The sequence below is a fragment of the Oryza brachyantha genome, chromosome 2 (assembly GCF_000231095.2).
Source record: "Oryza brachyantha chromosome 2, ObraRS2, whole genome shotgun sequence".
NCBI classification, from domain to species: domain Eukaryota; kingdom Viridiplantae; phylum Streptophyta; class Magnoliopsida; order Poales; family Poaceae; genus Oryza; species Oryza brachyantha.
The window spans coordinates 22,996,471-23,022,641 of NC_023164.2; the positions used below are offsets into that span (position 1 = coordinate 22,996,471).

The 26,171-nt window shown below is 41.8% G+C and overlaps 5 protein-coding genes and 1 long non-coding RNA gene across 10 annotated transcripts; 3 read left to right on the forward strand and 3 right to left on the reverse strand.

Annotated features, from left to right (window-relative positions):
* The first annotated feature begins 1,162 nt into the window (after positions 1-1,162).
* On the forward strand, positions 1,163-7,847 carry LOC102710468 (MADS-box transcription factor 57). Its single transcript, XM_006647779.3, has 8 exons — positions 1,163-1,656; positions 2,837-2,912; positions 5,981-6,042; positions 6,866-6,965; positions 7,055-7,096; positions 7,194-7,277; positions 7,360-7,523; positions 7,614-7,847. The coding sequence occupies exons 1-8, from the start codon at positions 1,475-1,477 to the stop codon at positions 7,627-7,629; spliced, it is 726 nt and encodes a 241-aa protein (XP_006647842.1). The 5' UTR covers positions 1,163-1,474; the 3' UTR covers positions 7,630-7,847.
* LOC107303700 lies at positions 4,311-9,557 on the reverse strand. Of its 5 annotated transcripts, none has more exons than XR_001549688.1 (5): positions 9,144-9,557; positions 8,437-8,475; positions 5,861-6,059; positions 4,745-4,935; positions 4,311-4,630 (listed from the first exon to the last, which is right to left on the reverse strand). It is a non-coding gene; the product is annotated as an uncharacterized LOC107303700 (long non-coding RNA). The 5 variants fall into 5 exon arrangements; XR_001549687.1 differs by having other exon boundaries at positions 5,866-6,059; positions 8,437-8,557; XR_001549686.1 differs by having other exon boundaries at positions 8,437-8,557.
* Positions 9,558-14,420: 4,863 nt separating this feature from the next.
* On the forward strand, positions 14,421-15,306 carry LOC102710759 (basic blue protein-like). Its single transcript, XM_006647780.3, has 2 exons — positions 14,421-14,708; positions 14,794-15,306. The coding sequence occupies exons 1-2, from the start codon at positions 14,492-14,494 to the stop codon at positions 14,991-14,993; spliced, it is 417 nt and encodes a 138-aa protein (XP_006647843.1). The 5' UTR covers positions 14,421-14,491; the 3' UTR covers positions 14,994-15,306.
* A 478-nt stretch (positions 15,307-15,784) lies between these two features.
* On the reverse strand, positions 15,785-17,001 carry LOC102711043 (membrane protein PM19L-like). The gene is made up of 4 exons (XM_006647781.2): positions 16,717-17,001; positions 16,414-16,591; positions 16,255-16,300; positions 15,785-16,152 (listed from the first exon to the last, which is right to left on the reverse strand). The coding sequence occupies exons 1-4, from the start codon at positions 16,871-16,873 to the stop codon at positions 15,946-15,948; spliced, it is 588 nt and encodes a 195-aa protein (XP_006647844.2). The 5' UTR covers positions 16,874-17,001; the 3' UTR covers positions 15,785-15,945.
* A 2,831-nt stretch (positions 17,002-19,832) lies between these two features.
* Positions 19,833-20,951, forward strand: LOC102711321 (protein CURVATURE THYLAKOID 1A, chloroplastic). The gene is made up of 4 exons (XM_006647782.3): positions 19,833-20,182; positions 20,294-20,401; positions 20,495-20,566; positions 20,674-20,951. The coding sequence occupies exons 1-4, from the start codon at positions 19,967-19,969 to the stop codon at positions 20,737-20,739; spliced, it is 462 nt and encodes a 153-aa protein (XP_006647845.1). The 5' UTR covers positions 19,833-19,966; the 3' UTR covers positions 20,740-20,951.
* An 822-nt stretch (positions 20,952-21,773) lies between these two features.
* On the reverse strand, positions 21,774-24,053 carry LOC102718906 (zinc finger protein CONSTANS-LIKE 16-like). The gene is made up of 2 exons (XM_040520832.1): positions 22,464-24,053; positions 21,774-22,371 (listed from the first exon to the last, which is right to left on the reverse strand). The coding sequence occupies exons 1-2, from the start codon at positions 23,568-23,570 to the stop codon at positions 22,123-22,125; spliced, it is 1,356 nt and encodes a 451-aa protein (XP_040376766.1). The 5' UTR covers positions 23,571-24,053; the 3' UTR covers positions 21,774-22,122.
* Between the last annotated feature and the right edge of the window lie 2,118 nt (positions 24,054-26,171).

Below are 26,171 nucleotides of genomic sequence, written 5' to 3' on the forward strand. Positions count from 1 at the left end.
TCGGTTATATGGACAGTCATAACCAATTAATTAATAACCGTGACCGCGCGCGTCACGGTTTGAAACCTATACCCAGATTCAAGTCTTCGATTATAGCATGCGTGCAAAACACATATGGTGTGCATGTGTGGTGGATGTATTTATAAGGATAAGTGTACACGCATGTATATAAGGGGAGACAGTTTTTTAGTTGTCCACCCGTGTGCTTCCATGTTATATAAATAGTTATAAAAATATGAAAAAATTTGATAAGATAGATTAATATGAGTTATATCACTCTAGAAACATGCAAGATTAAATTCAATTTCTATAAGTTGTAGCAAAAAAACTGTAACTAAGTATATGCATATTCCTAATTGTTTTTGTTATTTTTTCTATAACTTGTAGAAGTTAAATTTAAACTTACATATTTATGGAGTGATATAACTCATATTTATCTATCTTATCTTTTTTTCATATTTTTATAACTATTTAAATAACATACAAGTAACGGGTGCATATCAACCCATGTGGGAAAAGCTGCTTTCTGTGTATAAGCGGCTATATTTACCATGTATTTTGAATGATCTGTCCAATCAATAGCTTGCACGTACGTAAGGAACATGTTTTCATGATCTTTTATTTGTAATCATGGTTCTAAAAGTTACTCCCTCCGTTTTCTAAAGTAAGCTTGCAATGTTTGATTATTCGTCTTATTGAAAAAATGGAATATTATTTATTTACTTGTGATTTATTTTATTATTAAAAGAACTTTAAATACGGCTTGTCATTTTTTATATTTATACTAAATTTTTAAATAAGACGAATGGTCAAACGTAATAAAAAAAAGTCAAATATCTTATATTAGAAAACGGAGGCAGTAGCAAATTCGTGCTAGCTACCAGCCTACCACATATATGAACATGCGACCGTGACACAATTAAATCAAGAAATCCAAAATCAACATGGATCCTGAACATGTACATGACATCACCAATCACCACAACAAAGCCTTTTGATTACAATTAGTTTTGTGTGCCAACAATAATTAAAGCTTCTGTATAGTGTATAGTACTAGTACATGGGACAAGGCGCCGGCGGGTAATTAAGGTGCGGCCACCTGCATCCGATCCATTCGTGCATAAAACCTAACCAGCCATTTCGCCTTCTCCCTGCTCTCTCTCCTCTCTCTCTTAGTATTGCAAGCTAGGTAGCTTAAACCAGCCTTTGCCTTTTAGTTTAGCTAGTTTCCCCATCGATTCATCAGAGCACGCCTCCAATTTCCTAATCACTCCCATATAATTCCCCTGTCTAGCTACCTTGTGTGCCCATCATTAGTAGTTCTTGTTCCTGCGTTGTCTTCTAGCTTGCGTTCAATCTTGAGATAGAGAGGGAGGTAGCTAGGTTTAATTTGTGACCTTGTGTGTCTGATATATATATTTGTCTTAGATCTGGGAGAGATAGAGAGAGAGATCGAGGAAGATAGCTGGGAGAGATGGGGAGGGGGAAGATAGTGATAAGGCGGATAGACAACTCGACGAGCAGGCAGGTGACGTTCTCGAAGCGGCGGAACGGGTTGCTGAAGAAGGCGAAGGAGCTGTCCATCCTGTGCGATGCGGAGGTCGGCCTCGTCGTCTTCTCCAGCACCGGCAGGCTCTACGAGTTCTCCAGCACCAAGTGAGTAGCTAATCCCATCTGATCGGATGTAAATATGTGTTTACGTGTCAATTTGCTGTAAATTTGATTGTAGTTCCCTCCAATTGTTCTGATCTCCTGTTTATTCTGATCTTAATGAGATCTGGATGGCCTACCTTGGATCATCCCAACCAAAAAAAAAAAAAGTTCTGATCTGTTTTGGCATGCATGTAATCCTTTTGGTCTTCATTCCCTTTCTTTCTTTCTTTCTTTTTTTTAAAAAAAAAGAGAAAAACTCATTACTCCTCCTATTCTCTTTATCTCTTACACTAGGTAATTAGCCGATCAGATTTCATGAACAAGAGCAAGCATAATCATATATACGCATGGTCACTAATATATAAGTATTTTATGGTTCTTGTTTTGGTCTTCAAACAAGCTATATATAGCTACAATCTTGCCAATACATAAGTATACAATATTACTTAATTGTGATAGAACTGCAAAATTAGTATGCGTAGTGGTACTTCAAGAGGTGGAAAATGTTTTCCCTCATGAAATGAAATGTTTTTCTACGTGCAGATGCTCTCTTTTTAGAGCGTGTTCATTCTTCTAATTTGAGTGCAGCCTTAGAAACTTACGTTGTGGTCAGTGCAAGAAAACTAATGTGCACGATTTTATTAAATCAGATAGTCCTTTACTATTAATCTTTGGTGTGTCAAATTTGAATGGTGTTCTGTAATCAGGCGTACGTGTCGAACTTGAGTAGTTTGTCACAGTCAAACTTATTGTAAATTAAAGGGATATAGAATGCGGTTTTGAAATCAAATCTTTAGAAAATAGCATTGCCATGAAAGTGTACATGCATACATAAATATATTTTAGTGTGTGGCAGCTTTAATTTACGTGTCACTACATCAAAGGCAGATAAACAGTTCTAGATGTTTAATTAGTATTCCTCTGTTGATGTGTTTTGTCTAAGTTAATAATTCTGTATGGAGCAATTTTACCATTCTTAAGTAGGTATCAAGAGGTACCACTGTTTTTTACGTAAAATTTAGTATCTCTTGATACCTTAGATATTAGAAGGTACCAAATTTTACATAAAAAATAGTGATAACTCATGGAACCTTCTCAACAATGAGAAAAATGCTCTTCTATAAGTTTTAAGAACGAAACACACTGATCACCGCCGAACCATTTGGCTTTACTTGGATGTTAGCATGAAAGCTGTGATAGACCGGTATACCAACGCAAAGGAGGAGCTACTTGGTGAGAATGCAACTTCAGAAATTAAGGTATGGCTAAGAAAGACAGCTACCTTCTTGTACTAATAATGCTTTGGTAGGAGAACATGCATGTGATCTTGGTCTGATATGACCAATGAAAGCTTTTAATCTTTTAAGGTTTCTTTTATAAATAAGATAATCTGGCCAACTAGTACTGAATGCACTGTTCTCATGCATGCATATGCAGCCGGGCATTGATGCACACTGCCCACACTGAAGAATATTGCGAGCAATTATTTCTGAACATCTCTGGCTGATGGGGGCAGGGGTACACTGAATATATATACATTACTTGCTGTATATATTTTTCTAAAATATAATTATTTTTTATTTAAATTTTATAGCACAATATAAGCATTTGTATACTAATTCAATGATTTCAATCCTTACAATAATTCTAGAGTCAATCAGATACAGAAAGTAAATCTAATTAATTTAAAATTTAAAAATTGATTAATGAAGTAGCTAAAAGAAAATCTTTTGATATCTTCTTAATTATTTATACTAAATAAACTAGAAATGTTTATATCTTCGAACGAAGTATATTACTATTCAACCTTTTTTTTTTCTATCTTCTCCTTCCCGATGCCATGAAATTGATGTGCGTTAAGTTGTGCCTAATGCTGATAGTACCAAGTAGCCTCAGTACACATAAACACTGTAACCTTTCAATATATAAAATTCAGGTGCCACAATAGTTGCCATGTTTCTCCTATAGAACCAAGTAACGAACCCATCTTAAGTCTAAACTGGAGAAATCAAGCAAACTCCCCCAAAAGACCCATCTAAACCGTTGAAATCCAGAAGAGTTCCCCGAAAATAGCTGCGTATTTGCATAATTAATCCCTCAGAAGTTTCTGAACATGAGGTTTGCAAGAGCTGTGCAAGCCACGCACGAACCAAATGTGGCAGATTGCTGCAGGCTACTAGCCTTAAGACACTGGGCTCAGCTATAAACTAACTCCACCTTAATCCCCTGCAAACTTCTCAATTACCAAACGTGTTGTAGAGCAGGAAGAAGCACCGATCGATCTCACAAGGTTAATGCAACAATGAGATATAGGCCCTGTTTAGATGCTTCAAAATACAAAAGTTTTACTATTTTGAAACATTTTTTGTTAAAATAGATCTAAACAATAGGGTAAGAAAATAACAATTTTGTATTTATCATTTGGTAGTCTGAACTAGTAAATTTTATAAAAAATGTATAGGAATGTGAACACCTCATATTTTTGCAAAAAAAAAAGATAACTTTTATATGTCTCTAAACACCAACTTGAAAAATATAATACTAAAACTCTTACCACCACAACTTTCACTATTTGTCATTTCAAATGTCTCTAAACAGAGCCATAGCAACACATAGGACGCAAGTAAGCGAGCAATTCATAATCTCAACAGAATAAATTGTTGCAAAAACAAACATACTTAAAACCAGCACAATACAATGTACAGTACAAAAGTTTTGCAGAGTTGATATAGCAAAAGAAGTCTTGAGTGGTAGTGCAATGCAGTACAAGTTGCTTGAAATCAACATGCTAAAGTTGACTCCGGAAGAGGCCGCGGTCCGTTTTAATTTCTCAAAATTATCTTTCTTCATAGTGGCCGCACTGGGACTCCCATTACTCCCATACTTGGCTTCGCGTCTTCATGGACAGCACACTTCAGCATTTGAGGCCACGCTTCACGGCTTCAGTTTGCAAACGAGGGGAAAATCCATGCACATCCTGAAATCCAACATTCAACAAGCAAGCATACGTAGATATTAAGGCGATTCACAAAACACACACACATGTGCAACTGTTTCAAAACAAGAAGGTAGATCATAGGGGCGTACGTACCTTTTGGCACGATGCCCCTTTTTAAGGACTGCATTGGTCCAACTGTCCAAGGCACGTTGCAACAATTTCACTGCACCTTGTTGTCTGAGAATCTGAATTTTGAAGGACTGTAGTACATGGGGGCATATGCCCATAAAGATCCTTTTCCTTTTCCTTTCCTTTTTGGTGGAGGGGGACACTGCGGCATCATGCTTCAGAAATGCCATCAATCATGAGAAATACAAACAAGATAGTAAACACCAAAAAGGGATAACTAAATCCGTTTTACCTTGAGTTTACATTGGAGACTGTACCCATCGTTACTACAGTACAACTGATGTATCAACTGATTGAAAACAAACCCCTGATTGAAGATAAAATTGTACTCCTCCTTTTCTAGGAGAGATAAGGATAAAGGAAAAATATAATGACGCCCCTCATTAACTGAAGGGTGTTTAGGGAGTGGGATGACAGTTGGGGTAAGCCTGAGAGAAAATTAAATGAGGGGTGTTTGTTGAGGGAAGTGGCAGTCTAAAGTGCTTATATTACCGGAAAGTTTTCAAACCCCAGAAATACTTATATTTTGGGATGGAATACATAGATATATATATACTTAAGTTTATGCTAACTAAGTGATCAGAAGTCATGCATTATGTACTACAATGGCTAGACTGTAATAGAGATCAGATCAGGTTATGTCTATATTTGTTTTTCTTCCCTTTTCACCGAATGCATATATACTTGAGTTTATGCTAACTAAGTGATCAGAAGTCATGCATTATGTACTACAATGGCTAGTCTGTAATAGAGATCAGATCGGGTTATGTCTATATTTGTTTTTCTTCCTTTTTTCCCCGAATGCACAAGAGAGTGCGCATCATTCAGAAGGTTATGTTTATTTTCTTCTTAAAACACATAAAAGTTCAATGTGCCATATTTCATTATGGGCAATTGTTCAAAAGTCCAGCGATGATCAAACAACCTAGCCACTTGAATAATAAACCCAAAGACATATTAGCTGAATTAACCAGTTTGCCCAACTTATTCTAGAATGATAAGCACTGAACTATAACACTGGTAAGTGCTACGCACATCCCATATAGATAATAGAAGCATGTGAATTAGATAGCATCTTACCTCACCTCAAATGCATATGCTATCTTGTGACTGATTTTTGCAACATGCTGCCTTTCTAGATTAATCATATGCACATCAAGGAAATTGACGTGATTGATGATTTTCTGTTTTTGCTGATAGATTTGGCAAAGGGAGGCAGCAAGCTTGAGGCAGCAACTGCACAACTTGCAAGAAAGCCACAAGTAATCATCTAATGATTCTGCAGTGAAAAATAGATCATATATTAATATAAAAATCTCCACAGGGTTAGTTTATCAACGATTTAAATGCCATATGGAATCATATAAGAACCACCAAAACAATGTTCAAACACTTGAAGGAAAAATTTAAGACAATAGGAAATAGAATATCCACTGTCAGATTGATTTGGATAGTATGTCCCAATGTTGTCTGATCGGCCGATCGGACCTGATCGCCATGGCACCGATCAGGTCGATCAGGACGATTAATCATTGATCAGCCCGATTAATCGAGGCTGATCGGTACAGTAGTGCGGTATATTTACCGGAACATAATAATTCTATATACTATTTAGTGTGCACCATAATATGCAACAATAGAGATATTACTTGAGGGTTAGATGGTACTTACCTTTTGAGGGTAAGAAACCCTACAAATAGTGGGTCGGTCCAACTAAAATTCTAAGTGACAAAAGATTTTCCAGGCTGGCCCAAAACATCCTGATCGGCCTGATCGTTTGGAGCATCTGATCGGCCGATTGATCGCCCCTGATCGGCCGATTGATCGCCCCTGATCGCCGATTAATCGGACGATCAGAGATCTGATCGGGCTGATCGTTTAGAATGCGCTGATCGAGGTCAGGGGACCGATCAGCCCGATTAATCGCGATTAATCGGACAATCAGATAACATTGGTATGTCCAGGTTTCTTAAACAACATAATTAGTTGGCCTACTTCAAACCATGTAAATTTGAGCGTTGTAGTACATTGGGAATATTTTTAGTCTTGGAAAACTGATGGGGTTACTCTTTTGCATGGTTGTAGGCAACTGATGGGTGAGGAGCTTTCTGGCCTAGGTGTTAGAGATCTCCAAGGTTTAGAGAATCGGCTTGAGATAAGCCTACGCAATATCAGAATGAGAAAGGTTATATTATTTTGCTCTTCAATATCCATGTTTTTTTGCTTTTGATTTGCTTTAGTCTAATGATGATACAGTAACCACCTGCCCAACAGGACAATCTTTTGAGAAGTGAAATTGAGGAGTTACACGTTAAGGTTTAGCCCTTACACTCTATATCCTTTCATTATTTTAATGCAAATGAACATGCATGGAAGATCGTGAATTGTGTACTAAATATTAACTTTACTTCAGGGGAGCCTAATTCACCAGGAAAACATCGAACTTTCTAGAAGCCTAAATGTCATGTCACAACAAAAATTGGAACTGTATAACAAGGTTTGACGCAACATTCTCTTAGAATCTTCAACCAAATTTTAATGCAATACCTCAAGTAACTAATGAAACAACTTAATTTCAGATTCAGGCCTGTGAAGAGAGAGTTGCCACAAATGCAAATTTAAGTTCCAGCACTCCGTACAGCTTTCATATTATACAAAATGCAAATATTCCTACTTGCCTTGAATTAAACCAATCACAGGAAAAAGAAGGAGAGTGCAGCAAAACAGATGCTCCAGAACTGGGGTAAGTATTTCCTTTCTAGAATCCAGAAATTGCAGTACTCCAAAGAAGGGGGAAGCTCAACCAAACACGTGTTTTTTTCATGTGTAGCAGACTTCATCTGCCTTAAGACCATGCAGTACAAGCTGGACGATAAGTGGTAAATTTCAAATATGCGCAGAGCCCTTCAGATGCAAATAGTATATTTGTGATATAAACTATAGCTGAGCCAATAAAATGTGTACATAAGACAGACATATTATGTTGTCGGATGCTCATGTAATGACTGACTCTGGTTTAACAAGAAATATAAGTTTGTAACCCCGTTTATTATCCTTGCTTTCTAGAAAGCTTCATCAAAATTCCGAAAGGTTTTTGGACTAAAAAAGCTGGAAGGTGCTTTGGTGAAAAAGGAATTACCTCACAACTTAGGAACAAGGAGCAAGGGGTGTGAGCTACTGGCAAAAACTGTTACTTATTGCACACACTGAACAAAACCATATTTAGTAATGGCTGCTCAATGTGTCTATTTTAGACTAAACAGTCAGCCCTTTCTTACTCGTGGATGCTCAAGTGGGGCTACGGATGAAAGTACATCCAGCGCAATACAAAGCAGCAAAACTCATACTTTGTGCTGCACAGTTCCTCACTGGAGGACCAAATAATCCACAAATTCGATAGCAGATGCAAATACCAGCATGAGAGAGAGGCAGAGATATTCCATTTGGATAGAAGGCCCATGCATCATGTCATCTTGTACAGCCCACCTAAAAATCAGCGGGAACTGATGCTAGAATTTTTTAGCTCAAAAATTAAATATTCTCAAAGAAAAGGCGCGCTTGTCATAGGTTGGTCTTCTGACCACAAGAGCACTAAAGTATAGAAAACCACTGTAGTATTACAATTACATATTAGTTTCATGAGTTAAGTGTCTTACTTGTGCCTTTTTCGCAAGTAATGCGGTTGTTGCCTCATGCTTGGTGCCACCACGTGCAATAAATAGTCAAGCAAAAATGCAAAATATAAAAATGTTATTTGAGAAATGCGCATCGAGTCACCTGCAGCACAAAGCAACAAACACTTAATATAGCGTAGCTACTACTTGAAAAATTGAAATAGTCATAAGGCACATCAGCACATGGGCAAATGAATTCTTAATGCCAATAACGGCACAGTGCTAAATAATTAGTATAACTTAATGCGTCATTAGCTAACAAAATTGAACATGCAAACTGGGTAGTCTCACTCGGCTTACTTTTCACAGAATGAAACTTACGGATAATGAAACAATCAAACAAATCAGAACTTTGGTCGCTAATTGTGATTCCAAAACAAAATTCTGCAATGCAGGCTTACGGTTTCTAAGGATCTAAAGGAATCCAGCAAGCATTCTGCCAATGTCACTAGAACAACTTGAGGTTATCAATTATACATCCCTTTGAAGCCCTCAACCCACCGTACCCCCGTGAGAAATCCACGCGAAAAAAAGAAAAAAAGCTCTAGAAATCCAAACCCCAGATCTACCAAACGGCCCATGATCACCGTAACGCAAACCACACCGCACACCCGAAGCACACAGACGGAACCGAGATCTAGCAGCAGCAGCAGTAAGAGAAGAGTGGAGCTCTAGAAACCTCCCGTTACCTCGAATCCGCCGCGGCCCGCGGGCTTCCATCCGGCGGCAAAGGCTTGGCGACCGATGGATGGCGAGACGGGGTGGGAGGCCGGCGCGCCTTTAAAACGGGGGCGGGGGAAGGGTCTAGAAGGATCGAATCGATGTTTCCAGAACTCCAAGTGGGAGATAGGAGTAGTATAGTATATGAAAAGGAGAAAATGGCGCGGTGGGGTTTTGGCTTTTGGCGAAGGGGAGGGCGAGAGGAGAGGAGGGAACGGCTCGGCGAAAGAGATTAGGAGGGGGAAGATTTGGGTTAAGGCGATTAAATCGATTCTTAGTTTAATTGCGTCGCGGGGAGAGGGCGGACGGCCACGTCGCCTCGCCGGATTTTAAATGGAACAGGTGTCGAAAGCGTAGCGTGGAAAGGGATCGGGGATGCGTTGGTCTCGGGTTAATCAATTCGGAGGAGTTGCCTTTTGTGCTGCTGTCTTGGCGACGGGAACTCCAATTTGATGGCGGCATGGAAAGTTCCAGAACGTCTCTGTAGAATAATTAATCCTACGCTAGAAAGTTCCAGAACATCCGGTCATGTGTGTGGAGTGAAGAATCGTCGAACAAATTTGCTGCACTTGGATTTAGGACTTGTTTAGTTCAAAAACATAACATCAAATCTTTGGATACTAAAATAAAGCATTAAACATAGATAAATTAAAAAACTAATTACACAGTTATGGAAGAAATCTTAAGACAAATCTTTTGAGCCTAATTAGAAAGTAATTAGCCATAAGTGCTACAGTAACCAACATGTGCTAATGACGGATTAATTAGGCTTAAAAAATTCGTCTCGCGGTTTCCAGCCGAATTCTGAAATTTGCTTTGTAATTAAACTACGTTTAATACTTCAAATATATATCTAAAAACTTGATGTGATGTTTTTACAAAATTTTTTTACTAAACACCACCTTAGCAAAATATACTCCAAACTTTGGACCCATCAACTGCTGCTGCTGCCGTAGCAAAGCTTTAAGTTTGGGAGTTTTGCAGCCTCATGTTAAACATAAGCAAAACTGCTTATTAACTGATAATTTATGAATAAAATTTTCATACTTCTTTATATGTTTTTAAGTTGTCTACCAGCAAAAACTAAAAAATAAAATATATATGTTTTTAAGTTGTCTACTAGCAAAAACTAAAAAATAAAATATAACGAAGAACATCAAAATCAATTGTTCTAAATTTTAAATCTTGTTTTATAAGCATATACATAATCGAAATAAGACATTCTCTTTTTCTTTCATAAAAAAGGAGAGGATATGCATGTTAGGTTTAACTCGTTCACATTTGCTAGAGGTGCAATGAAATATGATTGTCATCATCTCCTCTACTTGTCTTGAAGGCCATCAAGAGGTAAAGGTCGGTCTCATGTGCACGTGGCGCTTCTCACACCAGTGAATCACATATGGACAAAAAGTAAAAGCCTTTAAGACCCCATGTATTTATTCCATCCGAACAAGAAAAATCACGCGCATAAACTTTATACATATAAGCCTTTATACACTAAAAATTATATATCTAAACTTTATAGACTAAATGCTATATGCATAGACTTTATTTAGAAAATATTATACATATAGACTTTATACATAAAACGGTATGCATATAAACTTTATATGTACTCCCTTTATTTTTTTTATTTGACATCATTGACTTTTGGGTCAACATTTAACTATTTATCTTATTCAAAAAATTTACATAATTATTAATTATTCTTTGATTTTATTTATTACTACAAACACTTTAAGCATAACTTATAATCTTTGCATATTTTCATAAATTTTAAATAAGATAAATAGTCAAAGTTAGGTCTAAAAGTCAATAATGTTAAATAAAAAACAGGAGGGAGTAAAAAATATATCCAATACACAAATATCTCATATATAAACTTTTCGTATTTAAATATTCTATATACCATAAAAGAAATCTGATGTGTCTCATACCCAAACAACAAGAAAAATAAAAAAATAGATCCATGTAAAAAGAAACATAAATATAAAACACACGATATACTCCCTCCCAACATATTCGCGCTGATGCTAGCCACTCGTGCATTTGTGCATGAGACCCTTCGCAAGAGGTAAGCAAGATGAATTGTCATTGTCGTTATGGAGTTCACCGTGAACACAATGTGTCATAGGCCACAGCTGGCATCTCCTCGTGGATAAAAGTTTGCTTTAGGTCCCTTAACTATGGTCAAATTTTATTGCACCCCTTGGTCGTAAAACCAGATATATAGGGTGTCTCATTACTCCTAAAACTAGTGCAAACCGAGTTCTTTGGTGGTATTAACAGTGTTCCTGAAGAGCGTTCTTGGCTTATGTGGCATATTGACCCGGTCCACCATGTTGAGCTATCATTCCACATGCCACATGGATTGAAAAGAAACAGAACTCATGAGGCCCACTTGTTATGTACTCAATTTTTTTCTCAAACTCCTCCCCCATCTCCAATCCTTCCCCTATCTATTTTCGTTTTTCCAAATGTTAGCGTGAGGTAATGTTGTTGCATTGTTGGTGGTAGTCATGCACGAGCTCGAGCTCCCCCCTTCCCCGACCCTAGGGATCCACGGTGGTCATTATCCCTGCTTCGCCCAGATCATCGTTTCTTTGACCTCCGTTAGGCCTAGGGTCGTTGTCTTCTCCGTCGTAGTGTGGTGTCATCTCCCTCCTCGTTTATGTTGTTCTTTGTCCTTTTCCTTGCATGGGACATGCCGCTTGGTGCTAACAGGTGATGACCTCGAGCATGACCATGATAACCCCTTCCTCTTCCCTTCTCCAGCCTCTTCTTCTTCTCATATTATTCATTATACAGGGTTCGTGGACATCACCATTGTCTCCCTTCATGCGCAAGAGGGTGGGTGAGATCTTGGGGCTCACTCATCGGTTGTTGCCTCCTCTAGTTCCCTTCGTCCATTCGCATTGGCACACGGGGAGCTCAACCTCATGCGGGCTCATCGGCCACCACTGCCGCTACTCCCCTTCCCGCGGGTGAGATCAACTGCGTGTGGGCTTGTTGGCCACCACCATCGTTGTCACTACTTCCCTTCGGTGGTCAAACTCGAGTTGCATCGCCTCCTCTATAGCTCGTACCCTGCTCCGACCACCCTCGCTCACTGCTACTATTAGTGAGAAGAAAGAAAGGAGATGGAAGGGAGGAAGGTAGTTGAAAAAACGCTAGAATGTGGCCCACTAAATTTTTTGCCTAACTAGCACATGTATTTCGTTGAGTTATTTATTTTTTATTTTCTTATAGTGCTACATAAGCTACATGTATACGTCTCATAGGAAGAAGATCGAGTCAACGTAGCGCTGGACATTACATAGGACGAAGACATCATCCAAATAGTTGAAGGAGTCGGTCTATACTGATTTTGATAATTTTATGTTTTGTACCTAGAATTATAGTTGAGATATGCGAAAGAAACTTAATATATAGTTGAGGGGCATAAAGTGGACCTTTTCCTTTCCTTGTTCCAAAATTTATTTGTGGGTTATAAGCCTCTGACTAGAACGGATTCGAAAATAACTTATAATTTACACCTTCTATGACCAGCAATGCCATCATACTTCATAGACAACTGGACCACAAAAGTAGCCACTTGAAGCTGGACCGTTTAAGTCCAGCCCATGTCACCCTCAAAATGCCAAGGACTGAAGATTAGTATGCTCTAAAAAAAAGACTGAAGATTAGCCCATCAGTCCTCCACTTCGGAGGAAAGCAATATAGTACACCACTACTCCCTCCATTCATAAAATATAATATTGATGAGACACCATCTGATACCATAGATATAAATAGACATTTCTTCAAATTTACTATACTACGTGATGCCTCATCCTATCCTATCTAAGGTATATTTTGAGATGAAGAAAGTAGCATATTTTGAGATGGAGAAAGTAGCAGTTATCGACATCCATGCCAGATAGTCGATATAGCACACGTTAATCCCAAAATACTACGCCAGTCAATTTGAGTATCCCGATAATTTGGCGCACTTCACATCCACAATTCAGTCCACCATTCGGTCCGTTGATGTTGGACGGCACTTTTCATCTCGTATTTTATAAGCTAAAATTTAAATTTATAACCTTAATTTTTGAGATTTCACTAAAAATTATTTTCCAGACATAGCTTTTAGATTATTAAGAATAATATATAAAATTTTTATTTATATATTATTTTTTTTGTAAATATGGCATTTGACTTTTTACACGAAACAAATAAACAATCACCTCCTTCTTCCACGAGATCATGGGAGAAAACCAAGCTCTGTCCAATTAATACGAAACATTTCTCTCTTAAAAATGGTAACAACTACGAGAATCACAGGTTAGATGGTTATTTCATAGTACAAACAATATAATTAACTCAACTTCTATATAGAAAAATTTTATAAAAATATATTGTTTAACAGTTTAAAAAGCATACGTGCAAAAGCAGAAGATTAATCGACCTAAAAAAGCACAGCCGTAAACATGGAGTAGATTAGATCCCAGCCACGCACAAACAGCCAAACAGGCGCCATTTTTCATGAACTATGTCGGCGTCGAAGCACGCGGCTCGTAAGGCGCCAAACATGATCAAGCCATAATTTGAGGTTTGGACTTATGACGAGACAGACTAACAGCGCACTAACCTGAGATCATTCGCGTGTGGACATATCTCTACTTCTTTGACAGCACAAAGAAAAAAAAGGGTTAGTATTACTGCAACTAGGGCAGCAATGATATCTCTTCGCGTCCACGACAAGTCTATCTCCGAAAGATTGGCTTCCTGCGCTGCAACGAAATGAGAAAGATGCATCTGCACTAGAGAAAACTTCTCCGTCGATGACATATTATCAGCTCTTAGTGTAGAGTCCGATCTATCTTTACGATAACAAGGATGCGATATCGCGTCTAAGCAAGCAGATTTGGAAGCATCGCCCGTGTGTGGAAGAAGCTAGCCAGAGCAGAGTCCCCGGTAACAATGAGGCTCGTTTTTCTCTGCTCCTAGGAGAGCTCACATTTTTTGTTGCGTTTCTCCGCCCCCGGCCACACGCGGCTGGCCGCATGCTGGATAGATTAGCTTACTAATCAAAGATTCAAAGCGCGATACCCAAGTTGCCAATGCCGGGGAGCCGGCCGGTCTCAGGCGCACCCACCCCACTCGCGCGCGCTCCCAGTCCCATGGCCGGGTGGAGTAGTATTCTCATCGCTATAAAACGCCGCACCGTGGAGATCAGCTAGCGCAGCTCCGGTGTTCACGGCTCATCTCATCCGAGTTCGAAAGAAAACCACCGTGTGCGTGTCGTGCTAGCGAAGCGGCGATCGGTAGATCGATGGCGAGCCGGGGAAGAGGCAGTGCATGCAACGGGTCCGCCGTTCTTGGCGCGGCCGTGGCGGTGCAGCTGCTGATGGTCGGCTTCCTCGTGATGAGCGCCGCGCCGCTCGCCGCGGCGGCGGCGGCCAGGTACACCGTCGGCGACAGCGGCGGGTGGAGGTTCTACGCCGAGGGGTGGGCCAAGGGCAAGACCTTCCGCGCCGGCGACGTGCTCGGTACGTAATGGCTGCTCTGCTCCAGCTACCTACGTCAGACGGCATACGACACCATCTGTTGACACCTTTGATATGTGTGTGTAAGAGTTCAAGTACAACGCGGCGGTTCACGACGTGGCGGCCGTGGACCTGGCGTCGTACCGGAGCTGCGTGGCGCCGAAGGGCGTCAGGAAGATGCGGAGCGGGCACGACAAGGTGACGCTCCACAAGGGCGCGCACTACTTCATCTGCACCGAGCCGGGGCACTGCAAGGCCGGCATGAAGCTCGCCGTCAGGGCCATCTAGCGCATGCACCTACGACCCCTTGCTGGCTCGCAAAAAAGAAAAGGGGCCAGTATGAGTTCATCGTGTATTTCCTGTTCGTTTTCTCGTTACTCTGTTCTCAGTTCGCTCGTGGAACCTTCAGTTAGCCCCGTGCGTGACTGTAATAAGTAGTACTAGTGCGTTTTATGGTCCCAGTTTGGTGCCGTTGTTGTCCTTGCTGAGATGTTGTCATGTCTAATTTGGTTTCACGTTCTATATCATTAAGGTACTCTGGTTATGAACTCTTCGTCGTCTACAAACTATGAAAAATATCTCCTGTTAATTAAAAACATTGCGAGACCCCACTTCTCCTTATTGTTCCAGATTTAGAGTTGTTTGAACTGGACATTTCCTAGGAGGATGATCTATTTTGGTTTAGTATTTGGGGTCAAATTGGAATCAGTTTTTTTAGCACGCGAGTACATGTCCATCCGTTGCTTACATGTCATATAAATAGTCATAAAAAATATGAAAACATTTGATAGATAGATATGAGTTATATCACCTCACAAACATGTAAGTTTAAATTCAACTTCTATAAGTTGGAGTAAAAATAACAAAACAATTATGAATATGCGTATATTTAGTCTCAGTTTTATTTGTTTTTTTTTGCTACAACTTGTAGAAGTTGAATTTAAACTTGCATGTTTGTGAAGTAATATAACTCATATTTATCTATCTTGTCAAATTTTGTCATATTTTATATGACTATTTATATAGCATGCAATACACTGGGTGGATTAAAAACTATTTCCCAGGTCAAATTCGCTAGAGAAGAGAATGAGAACTCTACACATAGTTGAGACTTCAGGTGATAAATAGTAAAGGGTGAGAAAAAGACCCCTGCTTATACAAGTAACTGAACTTGACCCAAGAAAGAAAAGGAACGGTTCGTATGACCGATCCTGGAACGGCCTCGTCGTCACGACGCTGCTCATGCACCGGCATCTCTGACCGACTTGCTGCTCGTGTCGAGTTCCTCACGATGGATCCTTTCGCAACGCAAGTTACGCAAGCCGTCGTCGTCGCAGTTCCTGCATCTCAGGCTAAACATGCCGCAGTCCAGAGAGCCGGCGTGGAGCAGAATCAGATAGAGCAGCTGCGTCAGCGTCAAGATCGCGATGAACGCCTCCAACGTCCTCTGGTAGCGAAGACATGGCCGTAAACGTAAATCGAGAAGACGAACAAAACAAACAACACAACGGCACGTAACAGCTAAGCTAGCGTGGAGTGATTTACGTACCAGCCGCCTTCCTCGGTTCCCGAGCGTGATGTGCTTAAACGCGAGTCTGCAATCGGTAAGAACAGAGAAAACACCGCGAGATTGTCTATAAATCTCTAGCAAATTAAGCGGTTAGGTTGTAATGTGCAAGGCTGTAAGCTGCCGGATCTAGCGGTTAACCCGAAGGAGAGGGCGGTGAGAGCCCAGGAGATGAGTCCGGTGGACGCCGCCGCCGCCAGGGTCTCGCCGCGCCACGCCCGGACGTGGAGAAACCCGGGGAGCACCGAGCACACGCCGACCACCCCGGCCATCAGCGAGAAGACGAGCAGGTACCCCGTCGACGTGTTCCCTCCAAGATCTGCACAAGCACGAAATACAGGTGATCATCACGTCACGTCACGTCAACGCGCACGCACGCACCAGCAGTAGAACAACGGCGCCACCACGACCACCGGATGTCGCGGCTATACGCGGTATACGTACGGCGGTGCGTCTCGCCGTCGATGAACTTGTTGAGCGACCACCCGGCGAGGCCGAGGACGGCGGCGTGCATGACGAGGTTGACGCAGAGGAGTGGACCCACGTACCGCCGGCTCGCCGCGCCGGCCGCCATCGCTCGGTGCTCGGCTGCTCGCTGCATCTCCCGTCTCCCCGTCCACAAAGCACGCAACGAACCGAGCGAAGTGACAAACCAATCCGCATTCAGCGGCGCGCGCGAGGCTGACGACTGAGCGTATATAATGTGGCCGGCTGGCCGCTATGGAACTACGGCTCGGCGGGCTGCAACTTTTTGAGGGAGGGTGGCGGCTGTTTCGGTGGCAACGGCGGAGTTGTTGTGCACGCCAAGCCACACGGAAGGGCCCGGCCTGCCGTGTGCCGTGTGGCGGCGCACGACAGGACAGCGAGGGAGGCCGCGTCGACACGCAAAGGCGTACGCGGGCCAGGCAGGAGTCAGTTATCAAAGCGCCGCAAGACCACAGTACCGTCATCATTTTGGCGGTTCTCGGCTTTTTCGGCAGTTAATTTTATCATTTATATTATAATAATTACCACAAAATTTAGATGATTTTTTTATTTTTATCTTCACCTAATAAAAGACAACCTCGTTGGTAGACAGCATCGAGGGGTTAATGTATCGTTAACATCAAAATTTGATATGATTCTGTAATAGATACGGTTAAGGAAATAAAGACAACCGATGCATGAAAATGTCGATTCAACGAGGAATCAAGAAGACCATGGCAAGATACTTTTATATTTTCATAAAATATCTCTTATAATTATGTCGAATTAGTAATTTTTGTTTTCTGCTGAAAGTTTATCTTATTTCTAACATGGATTTGTATCAATCCAAGGGTATTAATAGGTACACCGTAGGGCCTTTATAGCCTATCTCCATAGATCAGTTCATTGTTTCAACGCATTGCTACCCTTATTGTAGTTTTTTGATAGAATGAGCTATCGATTAGGTTCAATCTCTGATACATGTATGGGTCCTAGTCACTCCAGTATCTATATCGGTTAAATCGAGACTTTCTTGATTAAGTTCAATATTTCGATCAAACTTATATGGTTGCTAGTTATTATATTAATTTAAGTTTAAGTTACTTTTATATATTTAATCATTTTGGTTAGTCACTTAGTAATTGTGTCGACTAGATTGGGATTGGGTCGGTTTTAAGTTACTTTTATATCTTGAATTGATCTGGCTAACCATTTTGATTTATTTAGAGCATCCCCAACATATCATCTAAATTTGGTCATCCATATCTTCATTTGGATGATCATCTAAAACAGTTTTAGTCGCTATATCTCTTTGTACTCCAGCACATCATCCATATATGATATCCTTCATATTTCTTTGGAGCATGGAGAGAGAACATCCAAATATAGGAGTTTCTCTCTCCAAATATGGATCACATCTAAAAGTAGAGGATGGGATGAATGTTCTGCTAGAGCTCAATATTTACTTTTTATCCTATATTTTTAGGACAGAGGGTGAGATAGATGAACTATTGGCAATGCATAGATGAACTATTGGCAATGCTCTTAGGTTGACTTGTTATTTACTGTTTGATATCTTCAGTCTCGCATTATCTCAATTAGGTATGATTTATCATATTACATTTATCAAATGGTTTATATTAAGTTGATTTATTTTGCTCATTATTTTATTGAAGTTACAGTCGATAAGTTATCAGCCATTAACTTATCAGATCAATCGTGTTCCAGTTTAGTTGTAGCCGATGATCCTTGCAAGTATACATGCTCATTGTGCCGATGACCCTTGCAAGTATACATGCTCATTGTATTTATATCTAACCGATTATCTTGCTACAATGCTCATAGGTCAATCGGCTAATCTCAACAGCCTATCAACTGATCGATTATTTGATGTCAATTGTAGGTGTCAACCTCAACCTCTGAACCTAATTCTTCAGGACCTGTATTGGAGTTAAAGATCTCTCCGGCTTTTGTGTGTCATCGTGATTTTTGCACGACAACGGTGTGAATTTTCGTCAACACATATCCTCTATTTTATGTTGCAAAATTGAAGGACTATGTTAGAAAAATGTAAGTTAAAATGTTATAGACCTCTGAGCTAAAAACATATAAGCGCCAAACTAAATTATGAATGGACTCATGAGTCTTGGTCCAATACCATCCCTCCAGCTAATTTAAAGCCAAGGGAATGTAACTCAAGTGGTTGATGCGTGAGATCCGTTCGGAATGACTTCAGAGAAAGGCCACGGTTTCATTTTCATAGCGTTGGGAAGTAATTTTCTATACACGTAAGACGAAATAACTCGTTGGCCATGAATAGTCAAGTAATAACTTAAAAATAAAATATATTAATATGATACTCTAATACAATTTTACTATAAAAACATTTTTAATAAATATATCATTTAACGGTTCGAAAAACATATGGACGAAAAACAATTTAGTTTTAGTTGATAACATGAGCTGTCAAACACGTCCTTACCATAATGTTTAGTGAAACCGTAGAATAAGTGTTTGTTCTTGGAGCTTAACGTTACGAGAAACAACTGATAAAATGTCACGTTCCCATAATCTGAAAAGGCTGAATTTTCTAGCTTCTAGCTTAGTTTATTTTCTGAAATTTATAGCTCTAAAATTCTCATAGGGTATGTTTTATCTGAAAGAGTTTTGGTCTTCTAGAGATTATGCAAGAAGTTGCTAACAGAAGCTTCTCAGACATGTCGAAGTTCGCTTTGAACAAAAATCGTTAATTAGGTCAGTCTCAATGCATAGTTTCATGGTATAGTTACCAAGACGGTAAACTAGATAATCGAGCCAGATGAGTTTCATGAGGATGAAACTCCTCTTTCATATAAATGATTCTGCCAAATCAACAATTTTACTGATATGACAACCTATTTAATATGCATGACATAATCATAAAACATGTATTGAGACTTGTCAACCACCAAAAAGACTTGAGGGCTCAACCAGTCATGCCAACCCAATCCTGGGAAGCCAGGGTGCAGATTTTTGAGATAGAGAGGGAACCAATCACAGCCCACCATCTTGCCACGTGCCCGATCACCACACAGATCATCACAGCGAGGGAGTCTGCGCAGACCAGAAGAGCAGTAGAGGAGGCTCAGCCGGTCAGCCCACTACTGTTCGTAGAGGAAGGATAGCGGTAGCCAAGGAAAAGAAAGCAGAGGCCAGCGAAGAGCCAGGCGGAGGAGGGTCCACGACTGACATGGCCGCCACGGCGTACTCCACGGCGCTTCTCGGCGGAGCTCGCCTCCCCGCCGCCTCGCCACCCTCCGTCCTTCTCCCCCGCCGCAACTTCTCCCCTCTTCGCCTCCACGATGCACCGAGGCTATCTTTGCTCCGGCTGATCAAGGCGTCGTCCGATGACACCTCGACCTCCGCCCCGACCGGCGACGAGCTCGTCGAAGACCTGAAAGCAAAGGTACACATGCATGAAGACTGAAAAGAACTTTTTAGACGGCTAGGACTTGGGAAGATTAATTAGCTCGTGAATTTTTATGCAATGGTGCGCGTGTGTTTTTACGTGTGGCAGTGGGACGCCGTCGAGAACAAGTCCACCGTCCTCACATACGCCGGCGGCGCCATCGTCGCCGTCTGGCTCTCGTCCGTCATCGTCGGCGCTGTCAACTCCGTGCCTCTGGTTCGTCGACATGGCTTATGTTAATCCTGGCTCGATTCATTTTTGCGTTAGAACATTGCAACAACCTCGCATATGTGCATGTGGATGCTGCAGCTTCCCAAGCTTATGGAGCTCGTCGGGCTCGGGTACACCGGCTGGTTTGTGTACCGCTACCTCCTCTTCAAGGTACGCAGATTACAGACAAATTTATCTGAACAATTGAATTGCTGCATCTAGTGGGAGCTGTTGCAGCGTTGTTGACACGGCGATATTTGGGTCCTGTTCGATTACAGGAAAGCAGGAAAGAGTTGGCCGACGACGTCGAATCTTTGAAGAAGAGGATTGCTGGGACAGAGTAAAATGCCGTGCTCTGCACAAAATATTTTTGGAGCGATTCTTTAGAGGGCACATTATTATCAGAGAACCAACCGGTTGTTAAACTACCAGTAGTGTACTGTTGCTTCTGTGTGGCACAACTCACAACATTGGATACCGGGAAAGCTTTTGTTATGTTGCGTGGACGATGGGTTGCAAATACAATATTTGCTGATAAAGTACTAAGTTTTCAGCCCGGCCCACTGTACCACCATGGTGGGCTGGAGTTTAAGCCTTTACCTGGCCTTACGTTTTTAGCTCCTAAATTGACCGGGCAGGCCTGTATAACTTTGGGCTTACTCTCTCTCCGTCCCATAATATAAAAAATATGTCATAAAATATGGTATCGGGTTAAATAAAATAGTATAAAAGTTGATGTGTGAGAAATAAAGTAGTATAAAAATTTATAGTTGGAGAACAAAATAGTTGCAAAGTTAATAGATATGAAATAGATTGTTGTATTGAGATCACAAAATACCTTATATTTTAAGACAAGTTTAGAGCCAACATACCTTATATTATTGGACCGAGGACGTAGAAAACTGGCCGTTCAATCCATTGAAATCTAAATAATCTGGCCTAGCTACATGCATTTAATTTGCGACCGATTTCTTCCAGCACATACGCTATAAAATGCTTAGGAGTGATTCTGGGAAGCTGTGAACACTTAAATCAGGCCAGTAAGAGTGTAAGACGTTTTCAGTACTTATGCTTGTGCGGTTCTATACATGCAAGAAAAAATTAACAAAAACATTTACTGCATATAATATATGGATGATTATATTAGAGCAAGTATAATAGTAAATTATAAGTTGGCTATAAGCTGATGTGGAGGAAAGAGATAATGAAAAAGAAGTAGGGTCGACTCTCATGCAAGAGCCAGTTATACATCAACTCTAAAAAAATAGCCAACCTTATAGCCAATCTATTATATGTGTTGACTATGATATGAGCTTATAGCTAGTAAATTGGCTTTACTATTAATTGCTCTTAAACGAATGGCGCAAAAGCAGACCGGTTTACATGTAAAAGTCACTTGTTTCCTTTATGGAGTAATGTTTCTATAAAAACATAAACAACATGTTTAAAAATGCACAATCACCTACTTTCTCTCCGGTCGATGGAACAGAGAGAGAAAAGAAAATCCAAAAACATCGAGCCAAACGCATACAAAACTGAAAAAAAAAAAGAAGAGAAAAACCTGTACGAATTCAAGAACTTTTACAGTTAAATTCAGCAGCTTCGACAAATTTCATGTGCGGTTTCGTGCCGATCGATCGAGTCCGTCGGAAACAGGAACGCAGAAGTGCGTCTCGATATCGGAAACGTACGTGCGCATACCGCCGACCGGCCGCGCGCGCGATCCACTAGGTGACGGCGCACGCGGCGGCGCCGGCGCCGGCGGGGCGCTTGACGAACCGGCCCTTCATCCGCGGCCGCTTCTCCGCGTTCAGCTTCCGCACCTCGTATCGTATCTTCTTGGAGAACAGCCGCGTGCGCCGCTTCTCCCTGTACCTCGTCACCCGCGCCTCCCGCCCAGGACCGTCCATCCGCGGCCTCATCACCGTCGTCCCCGCCTCCGCGCCATGTCCGCCTCCTCCCGCCGCCCACAAGCCCTATACACAACGATTTTTTTTTCACATGCATGTCGCGTGCGCTGCGCAGAAGTACGAGATCGATCAGGCACAGAATTTGGAAAATCACGTACCTGGTAATGGTGGTCGTTAGGCCAGAAGTCGTCGAGCTGATGACCGTGCGGCCGCCGGCCGTCGGTCCACGGCGAGCTACCCCAGCTCTCGATGATCTCCTCGTAGTTGAGCCTAAGATCTAGACTCTTTTGGAAGAACTTCGCATCTGCGGCGGCGACGTTGCTCGCGGACGACTTTTGATCGGAACCGTCGTCGTCGTCACCCACGGTCGGCGAGGTGCAGTTGAAATCGATGTCCAGCACGTCGGCAGATTCCTCCTCAGGCTTCGGCGGATGAGGCCGGCATGGCGGTAGCGAGACGTCCCTGCTGATGGAGGCGACGCCGTCGGGTTCCATCTTTACCCGGCCGTCTTCTTCGACAGGTGTTATTAGCCCTAGGGTCTCCATGTAGAACGAGTCTTGCAGCTCGTTGCTGACGTCCAGGCCTTGTCCGAGTAGGGCTTCCATGTCGGCGGCGAACTCTCTCAGCTCGGCGTCCGTCGGTTCGAAGTTGACAAAGCTATCCGGGAGCTGCTGCACAGGCGACGGCGCAGCTGCCGGATACTTTGTGTCTTCCACGGCGCCGTCGGCGTGCTCCTTGAAGCACGATGAGGATGCGGCCGCCGCGTCATCGATCGAAGGCGGCGAGCAGAACTCGACGAGGGCGGGGTCAAAGACCGGCACACGGTACAACAGCTGCCCCTCCCCCTCCTCCTCCTCGTGAGCTCCGTCTTCCTCGGCCTTCCGTTCGTCCGACGACTCCATCGCCATCTCCGGCACGACGAGCCGCCTCGACAGCAGCTGCCCGACGCTCTTGACCTGCGGGCGCCGGGTGCGCGCCTTGCGCTTCGACCATGCCGGCGTGACCCCCTGTCTCTTCGACGCCCTTGTCCCCACCGCCTCCTCCACCGACGCCGTCAGCCGCGGCGGCGACGACGCGCGCAGGCGCAGCCGCTCGTGCCGCCTCGCGAGCGGGTTGGCCGAGTGCACCGACGTGTCGCACCCCTGGCACAGGAACGCGTCATCCGCGGCGCAGTACCACCGCGCGCGCCGCCGCAGGCAGCTGTCGCACGCGCGCGCCGCCTTGCCGCCCACGGCCCCGGCCGCCTTCGCCGAGCTGCAGCTCATGCGTGCGCGCGCGCTGCCACGACGAAAACCAAGCGAACAACAACAATGATCGATCCCACCACAAAACCTCAACAAAAATTGTATCCAAGTTTCCAGCTCGCTTTGCACTCGATCTTGTACAAACTACCAAAGTGTACACAGCTACTGCGCGAGTAGCGACGAGGGCAAGAGTGTGATAGCACCAAAACTGAAGAAAGTATCACTGGATAAGGGCTACTACTAAACTTTGAGTTGAGACCTGAGCGATATGCCCAAGTGTTGCTCTTTTCTGGTGGATCTTTGCACTTTTGGTGTTGGGACGGGGGCCCACCTGCAGGTCTTATCTGGAACGTGATTGGTCCGAGGTAAAGCCCCATCCGGTTCCCTGCTCTGCGATTGGCTTCAGCGATTTTGCCGGGCCCACTGTTCGGGCTAATGACACGTGCGGGAGGAACTGCTGCGGGATCCACGGTAAAGAGCCGGTGAGATGCAAAGTCGTACGGTCATACCCGGTGCAAAGATGATCAGATGACCAAAAACACTTCGCACATGCCCAATGGAGATGATGATCAGTGTAGATTTTGACTTGCGTTTTGCATTTCGATCTGTTTTGATTTTGATGGTCTCATTCTGTACTACTACCTCCGTTTCATAATATAAAATATTTTATTTTTTTATAACGTTTGACCATTCGTCTTATTTAACTAAAAAAATGACAAGATGTACTTAAAGTTTTTAATAATAAAGTAAGTCACAAACAAAATAAATAATATTTTTATAATTTTTTAAATAAGATAAATGGTCGAACATTACAACCAAAAAATCAAATATCTTATATTATGAAACAAAGAGAGTATGTGTTGTTTAGCTACAAGTTTGAGTTAACAATGAATATCTATATTATTGCATCCTTGATAAACAATTCTTGAAATTATTTGTTAGCTTTGGTGTAATTTATAAAACTAATGTAAACGGGCGCTCTATCAGATGAGCGCTATACATTTTCACTTTTGCTATTGATTAAACGTTTAATTTTTTTGTTTTTCTATCAAACACGGACGAAATGCATGAGAAAAGACGTGTATGGCCTTTTTGACTTGTGTACACGTCTTTAATTTATCATCTAATAGTTATGATCGGATTTGATTGATACAATTAAAATTTTTAAACATTTGATCACTAGGTGAACCCATAGGTTTTTTGTGCGTGAGCTCGACATAGACCATGATCAATTACTTTCCTAACAGTTGTGCCATGCCTGTCTTGTTGAAATGATCTCAAAAGTTGAATTGGAGTTGGAGAAAGATGGGTAGTCTAATCATACTTCAACAGTAATGTATACGTGATGTATTGGATCTTATACCGTGTAATACTATTCATAATTTCTTTTGTCACCGATATTCCATGAGTTGTCCTTTTCAGCTACCTTACGTGAATCGCTGATTCTCACTACCACTTTGCCATATTCCAGTGAAAACTCGATCTTCGCTGAACTATCCATGACTTGTACCCTGTCTCGAGCCTTCGCTTGACTTGTAGAGATTAGTCCAGATGGATAAGCAATAAACTGTGCCCGAAATAATGATAATTTTGTATTGTTCCAGTTACAATTCCCTGCAAGCAGAGACGAACGTAACACATGTCAGCCAGGAAAATTGTTGTCTTACTTTCCAGCATGCAGAGAACTCTTGCTCATTAAGGTCTGAAGAACGTGTGTTCCTTGGATATATTTAAAAATTTCAGAAGTTGCAATGCGAAAATTTCGTACGTAGTATCATTTAAAGACGTTGGGTAAAAATTGATCTGCCTTTGGAACATAGCAGAGAGGTCAGCATGAGGTTCAGAAAAGACTCACACTCCAGCGTATCTTATCCTGTTTGGATAATGTACTCACTCTCCATATACACATGTGTCTCTGGAGGCATACAAATTAATCTTGTTCCTTTTGCATTCTCTTGGCCTGTCTCATAGTCTGCATTTTGGAAGGCTCGCATAGTCGCATGCATAAGAATGCATGGAGATGCACTTGATGGTTAGTATCTGTTTGTCGGTAGAAAAATATCATATCGTTCTGAGAGACTCCAGATTTTCAGGGACGACGAAAAGATAACATCCATATTATTAGTGTAGATTTCATGCAAACATAACAAAATTGGCTGAATTGACAATTGAAACCATAGTTGTGAAGTCCCAAATGAACGGGCTATTATCTCCAGTATAAACACTACTCGCATTGACTATCGATTATCCAACTGATTTGTACTGCTTGTGTCATATCCTTATCCTGTTTCCGACTTTCAGTGACAAGCGAAAACACTATGGGTTTGTCGATTGGGAAAAAAATTATGAGAGCTCGTCACACTGAACCTTTGCTTTTCCCATCAACTGGGAAGAAATGTATAGGCTCCACGTGAAAACGAACAAGTCGCTTTTTACCCTGCCAGTGCCATCCTAGTCCATCCCTGGCTCCAAATATATCTCTGTCTAGAAGAAACTTTTGGTGCTAACGACACTCAGAAACACCATTTTAAGGCCAACAATTAGCAAAACTCCAGTTTTTACGTGGACATGCCTTCAGTAATCTGATAGGCGAACTATTATTGAGTTCTTGTCCACGACCCA

Bases quoted from the DNA above. Each gene is read 5' to 3' on its own strand.
- LOC102718906 (XM_040520832.1), bottom strand. From the start codon at position 23,570: ATGAGCTGCAGCTCGGCGAAGGCGGCCGGGGCCGTGGGCGGCAAGGCG. The intron at 22,372-22,463 runs GTACGTGATTTT...CGTTGTGTATAG, and splicing joins CTAACGACCACCATTACCAG to GGCTTGTGGGCGGCGGGAGG.
- LOC102710468 (XM_006647779.3), top strand. From the start codon at position 1,475: ATGGGGAGGGGGAAGATAGTGATAAGGCGGATAGACAACTCGACGAGC. The intron at 1,657-2,836 runs GTGAGTAGCTAA...CTTGGATGTTAG, and splicing joins TACGAGTTCTCCAGCACCAA to CATGAAAGCTGTGATAGACC. The intron at 6,966-7,054 runs GTTATATTATTT...CCTGCCCAACAG, and splicing joins GCAATATCAGAATGAGAAAG to GACAATCTTTTGAGAAGTGA.
- LOC102711043 (XM_006647781.2), bottom strand. From the start codon at position 16,873: ATGCAGCGAGCAGCCGAGCACCGAGCGATGGCGGCCGGCGCGGCGAGC. The intron at 16,592-16,716 runs GTACGTATACCG...GTGCTTGTGCAG, and splicing joins CGACGGCGAGACGCACCGCC to ATCTTGGAGGGAACACGTCG. The intron at 16,301-16,413 runs GTTAACCGCTAG...TACCGATTGCAG, and splicing joins CTCACCGCCCTCTCCTTCGG to ACTCGCGTTTAAGCACATCA.
- LOC102711321 (XM_006647782.3), top strand. From the start codon at position 19,967: ATGGCCGCCACGGCGTACTCCACGGCGCTTCTCGGCGGAGCTCGCCTC. The intron at 20,183-20,293 runs GTACACATGCAT...TACGTGTGGCAG, and splicing joins TCGAAGACCTGAAAGCAAAG to TGGGACGCCGTCGAGAACAA. The intron at 20,402-20,494 runs GTTCGTCGACAT...TGGATGCTGCAG, and splicing joins CTGTCAACTCCGTGCCTCTG to CTTCCCAAGCTTATGGAGCT.
- LOC102710759 (XM_006647780.3), top strand. From the start codon at position 14,492: ATGGCGAGCCGGGGAAGAGGCAGTGCATGCAACGGGTCCGCCGTTCTT. The intron at 14,709-14,793 runs GTACGTAATGGC...TGTGTGTGTAAG, and splicing joins CCGCGCCGGCGACGTGCTCG to AGTTCAAGTACAACGCGGCG.